Source organism: Stenella coeruleoalba (genome assembly GCF_951394435.1).
Source record: "Stenella coeruleoalba genome assembly, chromosome: 3".
Taxonomy (NCBI): Eukaryota; Metazoa; Chordata; class Mammalia; order Artiodactyla; family Delphinidae; genus Stenella; species Stenella coeruleoalba.
In genome coordinates this window covers 161,115,812-161,132,543 of record NC_137148.1, presented here as the reverse complement: position 1 = coordinate 161,132,543, position 16,732 = coordinate 161,115,812, and the positions used below count along the sequence as shown (strand labels likewise).

At 47.7% G+C, this 16,732-nt stretch overlaps 2 protein-coding genes across 12 annotated transcripts in view; both read left to right on the top strand.

Moving 5' to 3' along the window:
- CALR3 (calreticulin 3) overlaps nt 1-7,393 on the top strand; it is a 31,685-nt gene extending 24,292 nt beyond the window's left edge. Inside the window, exons 6-9 of the mRNA XM_079916105.1 lie at nt 1,594-1,701; nt 1,780-1,911; nt 2,603-2,695; nt 6,882-7,393. Coding sequence (XP_079772231.1) covers nt 1,594-1,701; nt 1,780-1,911; nt 2,603-2,695; nt 6,882-7,025 — 477 coding nt within the window. The 3' untranslated portion in view covers nt 7,026-7,393. The remainder of the gene's footprint in view (nt 1-1,593; nt 1,702-1,779; nt 1,912-2,602; nt 2,696-6,881) is intronic.
- A 4,797-nt stretch (nt 7,394-12,190) lies between these two features.
- EPS15L1 (epidermal growth factor receptor pathway substrate 15 like 1) overlaps nt 12,191-16,732 on the top strand; it is a 101,141-nt gene continuing 96,599 nt past the window's right edge. For all 11 annotated transcript variants that reach the window (XM_079919001.1, XM_079919002.1, XM_079918997.1 and 8 more), the window contains exon 1: nt 12,191-12,239. In XM_079919001.1, coding sequence (XP_079775127.1) covers nt 12,207-12,239 — 33 coding nt within the window. In that variant the 5' untranslated portion in view covers nt 12,191-12,206. The remainder of the gene's footprint in view (nt 12,240-16,732) is intronic.

The following is a 16,732-nucleotide window of genomic DNA, read 5'->3' as shown; positions in this document are numbered from 1 at the left end:
TGTTACCATTTGATAACCCTCATTATAGAGAGTCGGCTACTGACTGAGTTGTAATCATTTCCTGGATCCCAACACAAGACTGGCTCACCTGTTGCCAGTTGGGGTCGGGGCAAAGAGCAGTAGGAGAGATGATTAACTGCCATTTGCCATCGTTGAGAAGTTCTAGAGTAACGTGGAAAAGCCACAGTCTCAGTGCAACACTTTTACTATTTCTCAGTTATTCTGAAAGAGAAAACATCATTGTATACCATTTTTATGCTTTGATGTGTTTATGTGAATTATTATTAATCCAGAGCAAATTTTTCTCATCCATTCATTTATTCAACAAATATTTATTTGGGACTTCCCTGGCGGTCCAATGTTTAGGACTCCACCGCTTCCATTGCAGGTGGCATGGGTTGGATCCCTGGTCGGGGAACTAAAATCCTGCAAGGCGCAAGCCGTGTGGTGGGGAAAGAAAGAAAGAAAGAGAGAGAGAGAGAGAGAGAGAGAAAGAAAGAAAGAAAGGAAGGAAGAGGGAGAGAGAGAGGGAGAGAGAGAGAGAGAGAGAGAGAGAGAGAGAGAGAGAGCAAGAGAGAGGGAGAGAGAGAGGGAGGGAGGGAGGGAGGGAGGGAGGAAGAAAAAGCTCCATTTAAAAAAACAAAAAGAATGTATTCAACACCTATTAAGTCACCTTCACATAGACATGTGTATATATGCATGTGTAGAAATATGTATATATGTGTATGTATGTATATATGTGTATACCTGTGTTTTATTTGTTAAGATTTATTATTTATTTATTTATTTTATTTATTATTACTGTTTTGGCTGCATCGGGTCTTAGTTGTGGCGTGCGGGCTCTTCGTTGTGGTGTGCGGGCTTCTATCTAGCTGTGGGGCGCAGGTTCCAGAGCACATGGGCTCTCTAGGTTGCAGCACATGGGCTCCAGTTGAGGCACGTGAGCTCAGTAGTTGTAGCACATGGACTTAGTTGCCCCGTGGCATGTGGGATCTTAGTTCCCTGACCAGGGATTGAACCTGCGTCCCCTGCATTGTAAGGTGGATTCTTTACCACTGGACCACCAGGGAAGTCCCCTGTGTTTTATATATATGTGTATAGTGTGAGTATATGTATAAGGGCTGAATAATACAACTGCTTTTCTCCTGCTACCCAGCAGTCCTCAGGTAAATCTTGGGACATTCCTTAGTTGTCCAGCCTCTCTCCGGAACAGTCCATATATGACCATGATGTAGAAGTACAGACTTAACCTAATCAGCAGTAAATATGGCCCGTCTTCCCAACATCACTTTTTGCCCCATCATTTTAACTTTGGCCACTATTTCGAGTTTTCCACAGCACCGTTCCTCTCAACAGCATGGGAAGAGTGCTGTCATCATAGATGCGGTTAGGGAGAAAAAGCAGGCAGTGCGTGGTCCTGAAGCCCCCGGTGAGGGAGGGAACCCCAGCACTTAGCCCTTCGACCATCAAATGGAGGAGGACACGGGGAAAAGTGCAACCAGGGTCACAGGTCTGCCCCTGCCTCTTGGGAGTTAAGAATTTCCTTTCTCAAATCTGAGAATCTAATTCTTTTCCCCCTACACATATTTTAAGGACTGGGAGAAGCACTTTCTGGATGCCAGGGCCAGCAAGCCGAGTGACTGGAACAGCGAACTGGATGGGGACTGGCAGGCGCCGATGCTGCAGAAGCCTCCATACCAAGTGCGTGGCATCTTCTTCCCTCCAGCCCCCTCCCCACCCGTGTCCCCAGGGTCGACCACATACAGTTTGTTGTTGCAGGATGGCCTGAAACCAGAGGGCATAGACAAAGATGTTTGGCTCCATCAGAAGATGAAAAACACCAATTATTTGACGGAATATGACCTCTCAGAATTTGAGAACATTGGTGCCATCGGACTGGAGCTTTGGCAGGTCACTTGGTTTTAAATTCGCTTTAGTTTAATAACTCTGGACTTCAGCCTAAACTCCTTAATTCACATAGCTAGTATTTGAGCTCCTGTTGTGTGCCGGGCACCCCTACCTGGACCCAAGACATACAGTCGTAGACAAAATGGACATCCTTCCTGCCCTGGGTACTTCTTGTCTGCCTTGCTGCTCCCTGGGAATTTGCCTGGAGCTGACCTTGTGGTGCCTGTCAGCTTTAGGATAAGACTGAAGTTTCAGATGTAGCATGTCCAGGGTGGAGCCTGAGATTCTGCATCCCCAGCAAGCTCCCTGGCGGTGCTGATGTTGCCCATCCATGGCTCACACTTTGCACAGGAGGGTTCTCGAGCATCGGTTCTCAAACATCACTGAATGCTCGAGTCACTGGGGAGTTCTTGAAAGTCTCAGTGCCCCGGTGGTACCCCAGACCAGCTAAATCAACATCCCTGGGGGTGAGACCAGGCATCAGGAGTTTTTTTAAATGTTCTTGGTGGTCCCCATATGCAGCCAAGTTTGAGAACCAGTGCCCTGGAGGGAATAGATATTCTAGAAAAGGGTATCTGCATGTCCTACTATTGACAGCTAATCACTGTTACAGTACTGAGCAAATGACAACTGTTTATTTTGTGGAAAGTTTCATTTTTCACATCAGTAACGAAGGCCTTATTTTCATCCACAGGTGAGATCCGGAACCATCTTCGATAACTTCCTGATCACAGATAATGAAGAGTACGCTGAGAATTTTGGCAAGGCCACCTGGGGTGAAACCAAGGTACAATGAACACAATGAACTTTTTTTTCATAATTCAGTTATTTCTGTACTTAAGTCTCACATATAGGAAAAGCCTTGATGAATTTTTACTAATGAACACCCCACCCAGATCAAGATACAGAAGGTCGCCAGAGCTCCAGGAACCTCCTCACGATCCCTCCCAGCAAGCACCCACCCCCAAAGGAATAATGGTTCCACTTCCATCACTGTAGATGGATTTGACTCCTTTTGAAATTTATGTAAACGTAGCTACCCATTATTTATTCATTCAGGTAGTGTTGCGAAGTTCATTCATATTTTTGCATACAGCAGTAGCTTGTTCTTCCTTTGTGAATATTCCAGAAGGTATGTATCCATTCTCTGTGGATGCAGCTTTGGGATGCTTCCAGTTTGTGGCCTCATGGATAAAGCTCTTCCCATCATTCCTGTACATGTCTTTCAATGGACACATGCCCAGGAGTGGACAGGCTGGGTCACCAGTTCTTACACAAACGTTTTCAGTGTGTCATACTGTTTACATTCCCTTCCTTATCGTCGAGAATTTCAATTGTGTCGCATCTTTGGCCATGCTAGGTATTACTGTCAGTTGTTGTTGATGAGTCACTTTTATTGAAGTATAATTTACATACTGTGAAATGTACAGTTCTATGAATTCTGACAAACGCATATAGTTATGAAACCACCACTAAAAATCAAGATGTACAACAGTTTCACCACCCCAAAAAGTCTCCTTGTAACCAAGCCCTCCCCTACTCCAGCAATCACTGATCTGATATCCGTCCTTATAGTATTTTTGAAGTATAGTTGATTTACAACGTTGTGTTAGTTTCAGGTGTACAGCAAAGTGATTTAGTTATAAATGCATATTCTTTTTCAGATTCAGAATATATATATACTTTTTCAGATTCTTTTCCATTATAGGTTATTGCAAGATATTGAATATAGTTCCCTGTGCTATACAGTAGGTCCTTGTTGTTTATGTCCCTATAGTTTTGCCTTTTCCAGAATGTCATATAAGTGGAATCATATAGTATGGAGTCTTTTTGAGCCTGCTTCTCACACCAAGCATAGTATCTCCAAGATTCCTCCGTGTTGCTGAGGTTCACTCAGTAGTTTCTTCTTATTAGTAGTATCTTCTTATTACTGAGTAGTTTACCTGCTCGCCAGCTGATGGACATTTGGGTTGTTTCCAATTTTTTTTCTTTCTTTCTTTCTTTTTTTTTTTTTTTTTTTGGCTGCACCACGAGGCATGCGGAATCTTAGTTCCCTGACCAGGGATCGAAGCCGCACCTCTGCAGTGGCAGCAGTGGAGTCCTAACCACTGCACCACCAGGGAAGTCCCAGGGGTGTTTCCAGTTTTTAACAGTATGACCAAAGCTGCTATCAATGTTGCGTATAGTTTTTTTGTGTGGACGTGTGCTTTTATTTTTCTTGGGTAAATACCCAGGAGGGGGTTGCTGAGTTGTATGGTGTATCTTTAACTCTATGAGAAATTGCCAACCTGTTTCCAGAGGGGCTGCACTGTTTTTCAGTCTCTCCAGTCTCACCAGCACTGGGGACTGTGGGTTTCTATAGGTGTGTAGTGGTATCTCTGATTTTGTTTGCATTTCCCTGATGACGAATGAAGGTGGGTACTGTTTCATGGCTTTTGTGGCCATTTGGAGATCCTTTTCTGTGAAATACCTGTGTTTTAAGATGTAAGTTTTGTTATTATTCAGGTATGGTGAGGCCAGCAGATCAGGAGATGACCTCCATCAAAAAGATGGTTTATTTTACTCACAGATCCCCAGAGGAGGGGCCACGCCATGCCATTCAGGGCCACATGGGGAAGCACCAGGTTTGGTCAGGTGGCAGAGGGAGAGTGTGGAAGATGTAGGCAAAAAAGTTTGTTTTGGTTTTTTGCAGGAAGGAACAGATGAAGCTGGATAAGCAGGCTTAGGATTGGCTAGTTTTAAGAATTTCAGTGGGCTCTGGGGTACTGGTTGTCTAGTACCTGGCTGTGGGATAATTAAGGCAAGGAGAAATCAGCCCTGAATTGAGCCCAGTAGTGGAGGTCGTTAGGGATGTGAGCTCTGAATGTAGTTTGCATATGAAAAGAGTGCTTTTTGGCATTTACTATCTCTAAGAATGGGCCCCCTTGGAGGGGCCATCCCTCCTGGGTCAGCAAGGCCCCAGATATCAAAGCAAGAGAAACATATGGTTGATACAGCCTGTTTATGTCGCTTGCCCACTTTCGCATTGGGTTATTTGACCTTTTCTTATTTAGTTGTAGGTGTTCTTTATATATTCTGTCAAGTTCTTTGTCAGATAAGTGCATTGTAAGTGTCCTTGACCACTCTGTGCTTTGCCTTTCTATTCCCTCAAGTGTGAAGCACTCCTGTATTATTATTTTTTTTAGTGTGTATTTTGAGGCCCCTATCCTGAGAAACCAACTTAAAAACTTAGCTCTGCCTTCACATAAAGAAGATAAAATATCTTCCATCAGTACAAATTCATTTATAACTCTTTGGAGCTAGAGTACTGACACTAAAATGTATGCTTTTAATGGGCATAAACATTTTGTTTCTCATGTTGCTAAGCGCCAATAACTAAATGGTGGCGCTGCTCACCCATAAGGAGAGAGTGGTCAGTGTCTTCTGGGAGTGCCATGACTGAGAGAGAAAGGTCTTGGAGGACCCTCCACACTGTTTTAGCCAGAAACTTTGGGTTGTTAAATTGTATGCCGGTGAGTTTAAGTTAAGGGTGATACACAAAACATCTTCCTGCTTTTAATCAAAATCTCCTCATTCCCTTATTTTCACTGATAAGGCGTCTTCCATGTCATGTCCGTCACACTGGGACCAACTGCAAAGCAGGTGCTTAAAATTTGAGGGCTTCCCTGGTGGCGCAGTGGTTGAGAGTCCGCCTGCCAATGCAGGGGACACGGGTTTGTGCCCCGGTCCGGGAAGATCCCATATGCCGCAGAGTGGCTGAGCCCGTGAGCCATGGGCTGAGCCCACTGAGCCTGTGTGTCCGGAGCCCGTGCTCCGTAATGGGAGAGGCCACAACAGTGAGAGGCCCGCGTACCGTAAAAAAAAAAAAAAAAAAATGAACATTTTAAGGCATTTCAGGGGAAAATTTCCCCTCCACTGATGAAAGGTGGTTATCACTAAGTGATTTTCTCATGAGCCCTTTCTTCTGTTTTCCTTTTTTAAAAATTATTTATTTATTTATTTTGGCTGCACCGTGCTTAGTTGTGGCAGGCGGGCTTCTTAGTTGCGGCATGCATGCGGGATCTAATTCCCCGACCAGGGATCGAACCCCGGGCCCCCTGAACTGGAAGCGCAGAGTCTTACCCACTGGACCACCAGGAACGTCCCGAGCCATTTCTTCTTGAATCTGATTTCTGCAGCAAAGCCTTCCTAAACTCTTTTTTCAGGAATGACTATGGGACATTTCTTGACGTGTCTTCACTCATCTAACCATTCTTTTAATCATACATGTCTGGAATTGCTCATTCAGGCTCTGAGTCCTCTTCTCATTACTCATTCACTTGTCAGCTGGTTGAAGGACCGGCCCAGGTGCTCTGGGAATAGAAGAAGGAGGCTGTATCCATTTCCTGGGGCTGCCATAACAAATCACCACAAACTTGCTGGCTTAAAACATCACAAATGTATTCTCTCCAATTCTGGAGGCCAGAATTCCAAAATCAGTATCAATAGGCTGAAATCAAGGCATCAGCAGGGCCTTGCTCCCTCTAAAGGCTCTAGGGGAGAACGCTTACTTCGCCTCTTGCAGCTCCTGATGGGTCCTGGTGCTCCTTGGTTTGTGGCCGCACCCTTCTAATCTTTGCTCCCATCTTCACATGTCCTTCTCCTCTTCTGTCTCTGTTTGTGTCAAATCTCCCTCTGCCCCTCTCTTATGAGAACAGTATGATAGACTTTAGCATCCACCTGATAATCCAGTAGAAATTCTTCATCTCAACATGCTTAATTTAATCACATCTGCAAAGACCCTTTCCCCATAGGTATAAGGTTACATTTACAGGTTCCAGGAATTGGGACCTGATTACTGGGGGTTTCTTTTTCAGCCAACCCCCAGCTGGTGTGGAGGCTTCTAGAAGGCAGGGGCAGGCTGCATGCTGACACCCAATCAGCCCACAGGAAGCATAATCCCCAGCTGCCGGGGTCTTTGTTTCTTTCTCCAGGGCCCAGAAAGGGAGATGGATGCCATACAGGCCAAGGAAGAAGAGAAGAAGGCCCGAGAGGAAGATGAGGATGAGCAGATGATGGGCAGGTTTGGTGGGAGAGAAAATATCTTCAAAGGATTCCACAAGAGGAATGAACTTTAATCATCCCCACCCCAGCTAAAGATGACTGGTAAAACCTTGTTTCTACTTAAATCAACATTTAAAAGCTCAAATGTCTACAGACGTGGTCATTTGTCTAATTTTCTTTGAAAAATGTTCCCATGCTTCTCGGTGGGATCGGTCTGGTTTTCCCCGAGCACCTTCCACCCCCTCCTCCCCGACCCCAGGTACCCAGAGACGTTTCCTTTGGACAAACCGAAGTGCTGGAGGAAGCCCGAGGCCAGTGAGAGTCTGGCCAAAAACACAATGCTCTTTTCTTAATCCCCAAAATGTTTTATAAATAAAAGGTGGTAAAACTTACCTTGAAAAAGGAGAAATGATGCTTTATTTCTTTGGGTTGTAAGTTACTAATAGCTTATGTGAAACTTTTCCAGTATGGAATCTTTATGCAGCATCGTTGGCGTGGAAAGGTTTTGCGTGCCTCATTTGCACGCTGCTTATTCTGGAGAACCCAGGCCTTGTGCACAGATGTTTAACATTCCATAAAGGAGCTTTTTCCCCCACTCTGTGACCCACTTCCATGGCCGTTAGTTCTCTGTAAGACAGAGGAATGAAATTCATTCTCTCAAGTGAAAATAGTGATTACTTCGCAGCTAAATTTTTTTCCTTAAATCAAATGACTTGCTTAAAAAAAAAAAAAGCCACACATAGCAGCCTTCTGTTTTGAAGAGCTCTGTTTTCACGCAGAAATTTGTGTTGGAAATAATCAAATTTAGGACATCATGTTACAAATAAGCCAAATAAAATCGGAAATTATATAGAACGTATTGATAGGTGATCAGTGTGAAAAGTCTGGCCAGGAAGTGAAGGTCTGGCAAATTTTGTTCTGGCTTTCGTTGAAGTTGGCAGACCTTTGACCTTGAACTTTTTCAAGGTCCTTCAACTTTTTGAGCTGACAGTCACATTGGTCTTCCCAGTTTATCGGGGGTTATCAGTCTCAGAAGCTAAAGACTCGCTCCCTGGAAGTGCAGGGGTGGGATTCAAACACTGCCCACCTTTTAAATCTCTGAACAATGGGAGAAGTTAATGAGGAAAGAAGCAGTGCTAGACCTCGAGAGAAAATGCTGGAAACAATTGTACAAAATGGGTCAGACCAGCTCAGACCCTGCAGAACTCATCTTCCGCAGCAGTGCTGTCCTGGAGAACTTTCCTCATCTGCGCTGGCAATACAGTAGCCACTAGCCACATGTGAGGCCTTGAAATGTGGCTGGCTGGTGGGACTGAAGAATGAATTTTATTTTTAATTAATAAACTTCATTTTCTAGAGCAGTTTTAGATTCCTAGCAAAACTGAGCAGAAAGTAGAGAGAGTTCTCATATACTGTCTGTCCTCACACCCTCACACCCTCCCTTACCAATGACATCCCACACCACGGTGGTATGTTTGTCACAACTGATTGATGTGTCACACGGACACACCATTATCGCCCAGAGTCTGTACTGTGCATTAGGGTTCACTCTTGGTGTTGTGCCTTCTATGGAGGAACGAATTTTTAATCTTATTTTATTGTAACATTTATTATTTTTTCTTCCAGTTTTATTGATATATAATTGACATACAGCACTATATAAGTTTAAGGTGTACAGCGTAATGATTTGACTTACATACATCATGAACTGATGACCACAATGAGTTTAGTGAACGTCCATCATCTCATATAGATAAAAAATTAAAGACATAGAAAGAATATGTTTTCCTTTTACTGAGAACTCTTAGGATTGACTCCCAACAATTTTCATTATAACATACAGCAGTCTTAATTATATTTATCATGTTGTACATTATATCCCTAGTACTTATTTATCTTATAACTGGAAGTTTGTACCTTTTGACTGCCTTCATCCAATTCCCCCTGACTCCCACCTCCTGCCTCTGATAACGACAAATCTGATCTCTTTTTCTATGAGTTTGTTTCTTTTTGAAGTATAATTGATCTGCAACACTATGTTAGTTCCTGTTCCACAGCATAGTGATTTGATATTTCTATACATTTCAAAATGAGAAAGTCTTTACAGATGTAATCAAGTGATAATGACATCATTAAGGTGGGTCCTAATCCGATATGACTGGTATCCTTATAAGTGGGAAATTTGGACACAGAGACAGACATGTACAGAGGGAAGACCATGTAAAGATCCAGGGTGACACCATCTTCAAGCCAAGAAACACTGGAGGCTACCAGAAGCTTGGAAAGGGGCATGGAACAGATCCTCCCTTACAGAATTGTAATTGATTTAAATTTAAACTTACATTGCCATATGTGGCGAGAGGCCACTGTGTTGGACGGTGCAGCTTTAGACTCTGGTGAGAGAGGCCCCAGGACGGCTGATTACTGCCCAGGGTGGCAGGCACAGTAGTAGAGGGAGTTCCAGGCCACTCTGCTGCTGGCCAGGTGAGACTCTCACCATTGAGCCTCTGGTTCCAGTCAAGACACGATAGTCTCTGTGGTTTTTGTTGCCCCTGTAGACTCTTGACAGCGAGGCTGGAAGCCTGCACAATTTTCCTAGACAACCTTGCCCGTTAGTGCCCCATCACATTCTGTGAGAAGGACATCAGAAGACGGGCGAAGAGGAGAAGCCATTTTTTCCAGGCTCCTGCCGGCACCTTAGGCAGTGGGGATGATAGTGGTGACTTTAGCAACAATGGCAGAAGCAGTGGTGGCCGGTGAGGACCGGTATCTGGGTTCCTGCTCAGGGCCCAGTGGTTGTGGGTTTGGGGTAACACCCTTTCCCTTTTGACTTTTAGTCCTAAAGAGGCTAGCAGCTTCCTACTGTTACTAATCTTAGGTAACCTTGCATTTCTCCTCTGTTTTTCCAATGCTTTTGCACTCAGTCTCCTGTTACAATTTGTCCTCTGTTTGAAATATCTAGGATGACTTCTCTTTTCCTTATGGAACATGGACCAATAAAGCACCCAAGGCAGCTAAAAGCCTCCATCACCCCCACCAGGACCACCACTGCATCTTTCCAGCTGTTCCACTTGCTTCCATCCATCCCCTCTCCATCCACTTTGCCTACCTTATCCTGAGCTGCTGTTCTAGAGCAGCTGTTCATGTTCAAAACCCTCTGGTGAGGGGCTCCCTGGTGGACCCATGGTTAAGACTCTGCTCTCCCAATGCAGGGGCCCTGGGTTCAATCCCTAGTTGGGGGACTAAGATCCTGCATGCCGCATGGTGTGGCAAAAAAAAAAAATCTTAAAAAAAACACACCCTCTGGTGGCCTCTCATTTCTCTTTGCACAGGGAACTGAGGAGCAAAGGAGCACCATGAGGCTGAAAACTTGGAGCTCGGAGAGCAAGGTGGTCTCAAGATGAGGCTGGATCACATGCGGTCTTATTTTATTGCTCTTCACACAGGGCTCTCCAATCAGACCATATGTAATCCAGCCTCATTTCAAGACCCTCTGTCTTGCTGTCTGAGTTCCAGAGCCTCATTCTCAAAGTGCCTCTTCGCTACTCAACTTCTTCTGCTTGTGATGGTTCCGAGGCCCCACCGTCGCTGCAGTCAGGCTCAACCTTCAAGTGTCACACCATTGGCCTACTCTGTAGCACTTATCACTGGTTATCTATTTCCTCATGTGATTTTTAAAAATCAATTAATTAATTATTTTTTTGGCTGCGTTGGGTTTTCGTTGCTGCACGTAGGCTTTCTCTAGTTGCAGCGAGCGGGGGCTACTCTTCGTTGCGGTGCACCAGCTTCTCACTGCAGTGGCTTCTTTGGTTGCGGAGCATGGGCTCTAGGCACATGGGCTTCAGTAGTTGTGGCACACAGGCTCAGTAGTTGTGGCACACGGCTTAGTTGCTCCACGGCATGTGGGATCTTTCCCGGATCAGGGCTTGAACCCATGTCCCCTGCATTGGCAGGAGGATCCTTGACTACTGTGCCACCAGGGAAGTTCCTCCTAATGGGATTTTTTCATGTCTGTTTCCTTCCTCTAGACCTGTGGTTCTCACAATGGGGGGCCTGGGGACCAGCAGCCTCAGCACCTCCTGGGGATTTGTTAGAAATGCAAAAATCTCAGGCCCCACCCAGATCTGGAAACCAGAATCTGGAAACCTAGTCTACTTAACAAGTCTGGGTAGCTCCAGGGTGAGACCTGTTTGTGTAGTGTGTGTCTGCCTGGCCCACAAATGGAGCACCTGTACTCAATGAGCATTTGATGGTGAATGGTTGTTGAATGAATCACAAAGCACACTGTGCTCATTTGAAGGGCACGAGGTATGTCAAGTCACTGAAGACATTGGAGCAAGCAGCTGTGAGACTCCAGAGGGGAGGAGGTGGACAGGAAGCTGTGCCCTCACTACCCCAAGATCGCACAGCCTTCCAGCTTGTCTGCCTGAGAAGTGCCACTATCACAGGACACCACGTAAGGGGAAGCTGACCCGTGCTGAAGAAACCTTGTGCCACTGTGGCCAGCTACTCAGCAGGACCTTCCTTCCTCATCCTCTTAGTGGAAACCGGCCACAGATGAGTGGGTGTCTATAGTAAAAAGAAGGCAAAACATGTCTAAACAAATAAATGTGCCTCCATAATGGTCCTCCAGCAAACACCAGGTGCCTGCTCTGTGCAGGGCTCAGCGTGAGGCATAGAGATGAAACGATAGCAAACACATATTACCATTCCCTCTTTTCAGAAGAGGGGATTGGGGGCGCAGAGAGGCTACTTAAATGACTTGCCAAGATCACACAGCAAGAAAGTGGCCACACACACACACACACACACACACACACACAGCTATCCTAGGAACAGGGCGCCTTGCTGGGCAGGGTGAGGGTCCCGTCGCCAGGTGGGCGACAGCCTCTGCATAGTGCTTTTGCCAGGCGCACGGCAATGGGAACAGCATCCCTAGAAGAGGGCCCATCATCGGCTAGGACCCGGAGGGGTAAGGAACCTTGGCAGACGAGCCAAGGAATTGGGAAGGAGGTGGTGAAGGAGCGCGTGAGGCACTCTGCAAAGGTCCCGGGCCCCGCCCCCTCCAGCTGGGGCTAGGCGCGCGCGGCCCCGCCCTCAACCCCCTCTCCTTCTGGCTCCGCTGAGCTTGCGCGGCCCTGCTTCGGCCCCGCCCTCTCCCAAGCCGGGCTGCGCGCGCACCGCCCCTCGCACCAGTGCGCACGCGCGGCCCCGCCCTGTTTCCCCCGGCGCTCTGAGCCCGAGCCCGCGGGAAGATGGCGGCCCCGCTCATCCCCCTCTCCCAGCAGGTACGGGCTGGCTAGGAGGGCGGGCGGCGGGGGCTGTGCCGCCGCCCGTGCGGGGCGCTAGGCGGACGCTGCGGGGAGGCCTAAGCGCGAGGAGGCCTAGCTGGGCGGCGGCGGCTCGCGCTGAGGGGCCCCGGCGGAGGGCGGGCGTGTGGTCCTGAAGGTGACAGGCCGGTCCGGCCTTCGGCCTCCCGCACCAGAGCGACCCAATGCGGGCGGCGACCCCGCAGGCGGGGCCGCAGTGCGTGTCTGTTCCACCCGGGGCCCGGCGTTCTCCGCAGCTTCCAGGCCGGGTGATGCACGGTAGCATTGGGCTGCCTTCCGGGGAGGTGGGCCAGGGGAGCAAGCATTTCTGCGGGTGCGGCAGCCTCGCGGGTCTTTGTCTCCTGCCGGGTCCCAACGCCGGGGCGGCAGTGTCCCCGCCGCGGCGGAGGGCAGAGCCCTGCCGGAGCCAGGACCTGCCAAGCAGTGCGATCCCGGACTCTTCTCTTCTTCCACTGGGAGCTGCTTCCGCCACCCCTACGCCGTGAAGGGGGTCGCAAGTCTCCGGGCGCCTTGCGGTGCCCTCAGATCAGCCAGATGCTCTTACTAAGGGGCAGTATCAGTGGCGCGACACAGACGTGCAAAAAGAGCCATGCGCAGGCAACCCTGCCTTCTGGGAGCGACGTTCATTCATTTATCCATCCGTCAAATGTGCGTCGGGCCAGGTGCTGGGAGCGCAGCAGTCACCCAGACCAACAAGGTTGCTGTTGTCCTGGAGGCGACACTCTCGTGGGAACTAGAAACTACCTGTGTCCTGCTAGTAACAGCTGCTTTTATTTGCTGAATATCTGTGTTGTACCAAGCACCGTATTATACGCACTTTGCCAGAATTATCTAGCACAGCATTGGGATTGAGAGTGAGGACACAGGGTCACATCATCTTGTGTTCAGATCTTGACTCCAAGGCTTACTTCTCTGACTGTCCTTGGACGAAGCTCTTAGCCTCTCTATGCCCCAGCCACCTCATTTGGAAAATGGGAATATAAAAAAAGTATTGGGGTTAGGTGAAGATTAAGCATGTAAAGCACTTAGAACAGTGCTTGGCACATCGGACTCACTCATTGATTCTGTAATTATAACCATTATTTAATTCTCTGGCAGATTTGGACATTTGGAAATAGAGATTACAGCTGTGAGAATGCCAAACCCCAGGAGAGCTGTTAGGCAGGTTGACATGACTGGTCAGCTGATCCAAGGAGAGAGACAGTGCGTACTTGCTAAATATTGCCAGAACTAGCCAATTTGTAACACTGTCACTAAATTAAAAGCATTAGAGACCAGTGGTTATGAATTAACAGATATGAAAGTGCTCTGTAAACTATTAAGTGCCCTACAGATGTTGGGTATTATTATTGATAGCCAGTTGCTACCTTTTAGGGTATGGTGGTGTGTGTGTGTGTGTGTGTGTGTGTGTGTGTGTGTGTGTGTGTGAAACAGGCTTAGGCTCATTTAATGAGGAAGCGCCCCTGGTTTTTAAAACTTCCTATCCACTTTTCGGCACCTGCCTTAATTTGAACTTTTTTTTAAAATTAATTAATTAATTTTTTTGGCTGCGTTTGGTCTTCATTGCTGCGCGTGGGCTTTCTCTAGTTGTCGCGAGTGGGGGCTACTCTTTGTTGCAGTGCACGGCCTTTTCATTGTGGTGGCTTCTCGTTGTGGAGCACGGGCTCTAGGCGCGTGGGCTTCAGTAGCTGTGACACACGAGCTCTCGAGCTCAGGCTCAGTAGTTGTGGCGCACGGGCTTAGTTGCTCCGCGGCATGTGGGATATTCCCGGACCAGGGCTCGAACCCGTGTCTCCTGCATTGGCAGGCGGATTCTTAACCCCTGCGCCACCAGAGAAGCCCTTAATTTGAACTTTGATGACAATAGCTAAGGTTAATTGAGTGCTTTAGAGTTTATTAAGTGCTTATCCACACAACGAAGAGAGGGGATTCTTACTTCTTACGTTACTGATGAAGGATTAGCTTTAGAGGAAGGCAGTGGTTTGCTGCTGTGAAGTAAGGTGTGAAAACCTGAATCAGGTCATGTGATTCATCTGCTTAGCACCTTTTAGAATAAAATCCCAATCCCTCCCCAGGAATCCCTGCTGGTCAGGTGCCTGCCAGCCTCCCCTGCTTCTTTCTCACCCTGGCACCCACACTGCAGCCATACTTGCGGCTTTTCTGTTCTGCTCGTAGTTTAAGCTCTGTCTGTCCTTATGATGTCCCATGGGCTGTTCCTCCTTCCTGAAGCGCTCATCCCTATTTCTTACCTTCGTGGTGCCAGTGCCTGGCTCCTTTCAGGTGGCAGCTCAAATGTCATTCTCCCCAGAGGCCTTTGCTGGTTACCTGTTGTAAGTCCCCCTCCCCTAGCACTGTGCCTCCGCCACACCACCCGTCAGCACCAGTCATGGTCCACAGATGTCTGTGGGTCTCTTTGCTGTCTGTGTCCCCATTAGACCAGACGTAGATCTCTTGCTCAGTGCTCCTGACTCTGTGCTCAGCACCCAGGGGGTGTCAGGTAAACCCATGAAGCAGGGACCAGCGAGTTGCATCACCCAGCACCCTTCACAGGTGGCTTTTCTTCCCTCCATGTGGCCTGGGGTCTGGGCCCTTGGGGGTGGGAGCATATTTGAACGAGGAGCTCGACAGCCTGAATCCCCTGGTCTCTGACAAGTTCAGGTCATTGACTGGTGTGCTTTTTCCTTTTCCTTTGTTGAATGATGGCATGGCCAGTCTTCCTTCCTTGGGTAATTATGTCAACATTTACACCTGTTAAGTGAAGCACTGCGCCACATGTTCCTGTCAACCCAGGTGTGAGGCACAGACCTATCAGGCGCTTCCAGTCTAGCTGAGGCTAACACGAGTTCAGTTCAGTCTAACACGAGTTCACAGTTATTACAGGGGAAGCATGCATATAATTCCAGGATAATTTCTGGTTGGGGTCACTAGGGGAGCCCCCTGGAGCAGGAGGCCGTGGTCTGGTTGGATTGAGGTGTAGGGCACACTTGGAATGTGGATGGCCAGCTGAGGGTGAGTGAAGCGGGTAGCCAGTGGGATTGTGGATGGTGGGGTGTTTTTCCTCTGCCTCCAGCCCTGTCTGCGTTTTTCCCATCAGCATCTTTCCTGGTCTGCTCCCTACTCTGCCATATCTGTGATGTCCCCTCCCCATGTAGTCTCCTCTGACCCTGAATATAAATCTTGTCAATTTGAAGAGTAGGTAGTTCTCCCTCTAGAAGTGATTTTTTCCTCCATCAATGTCTCATTGATTTATGTTTCTCCCAGCGCCCCCCTTCACCTCTCCTCTTTAATTGGTACCCACCCTGGAAATGCACCTGTGTCCCTTACCCCCTTTGTACCCCCTTGTGCTCTTGTAGGCAAGGTCACCAGTAACCTACAAGAGCACATGGTGGTCCTTAACCCCAGTGGCCTGTCCTTGGGACTGGTCCTCCTTGAGCCCTGCAACACTTGTCCGTCACTGTAGCCTGCCCTCAGCCTTTACTGTCTCTCTTCTCCCAAATTTCAGCCTCTCCTGTTTGCATCCTTTCTTTCTGTTTGTTCCTGCCTCTGGTGCAGAGCACTCTTAACACTGCCTCCCAACCCTCCCCACCCCGCAATGGCTAGAACCTCATGCTGTGACCTCCTGCTGCATCCTGCCTGCCCCAGAGGCCTCTTTGGTGGTGTCTTCCTTCAGCCCCATCTGAACGGAAGTTCTCCCTCCTGTACCTTCTGTGGGTCCCTTGCATGGCCACCAGACCCAGGGAACAATGGTAATGGGAGGAGAGCGTCAGGCTCAGTGACAATGAGAGTCTGCCCGGTGCCCAAGGAGTTCCTTCTTCCTTCCTCCCCACTTAGTCGTATGCTTCTTTTTAATGGGTACCACTGTTTTAAGAGTGTTTTATTCCCATTTTTCAAACGGGAAACTGAGACCCAGAGAAATTAAGTAACTTGCTGAAGTCCCATAGCTGGTGGGTGCAGAGCTGGGGTTGACCCACATCTGTCTGCCTGCAGAGCCCTGCTCTTTCCGCTCTTCTAGGCAGCCTGCTGGCCCACAGCAGCACCAGGCAAATGTGTCTGGAATGAAGACTCAGTGCTTGGGACATTTGTTTGTCCTTTTGTCCCTTGTTTTTTCCTCCAAAATAATTGCTAGTTTCTGTGTCTTACTAGAATGTTAATGCAGTATAAATTGGGGTGGTGGTGGTAGTCAGGTTTTATTTATTTATTTTTATTTTTAAATTAATTCTTATTGGAGTACAGTTGCTTTACAATGTTGTGAGAGCCAGGTTTTAGAGTAAATTTGGCTCACCCTGTAAGATCCAGAGTTCCCTAGCTGTCTCTGTCTTACTGACCTGCCTCAACCTGGTTTTTGTTGACTACGTGGCTCCCGGTAAAGCACGAACATGTAAGTTTTGCCTCTTCTGCCCCAACTTTGAGCTTTAAAACAACTTTCCCCTGCCTGGTTCTTAATCCTGATC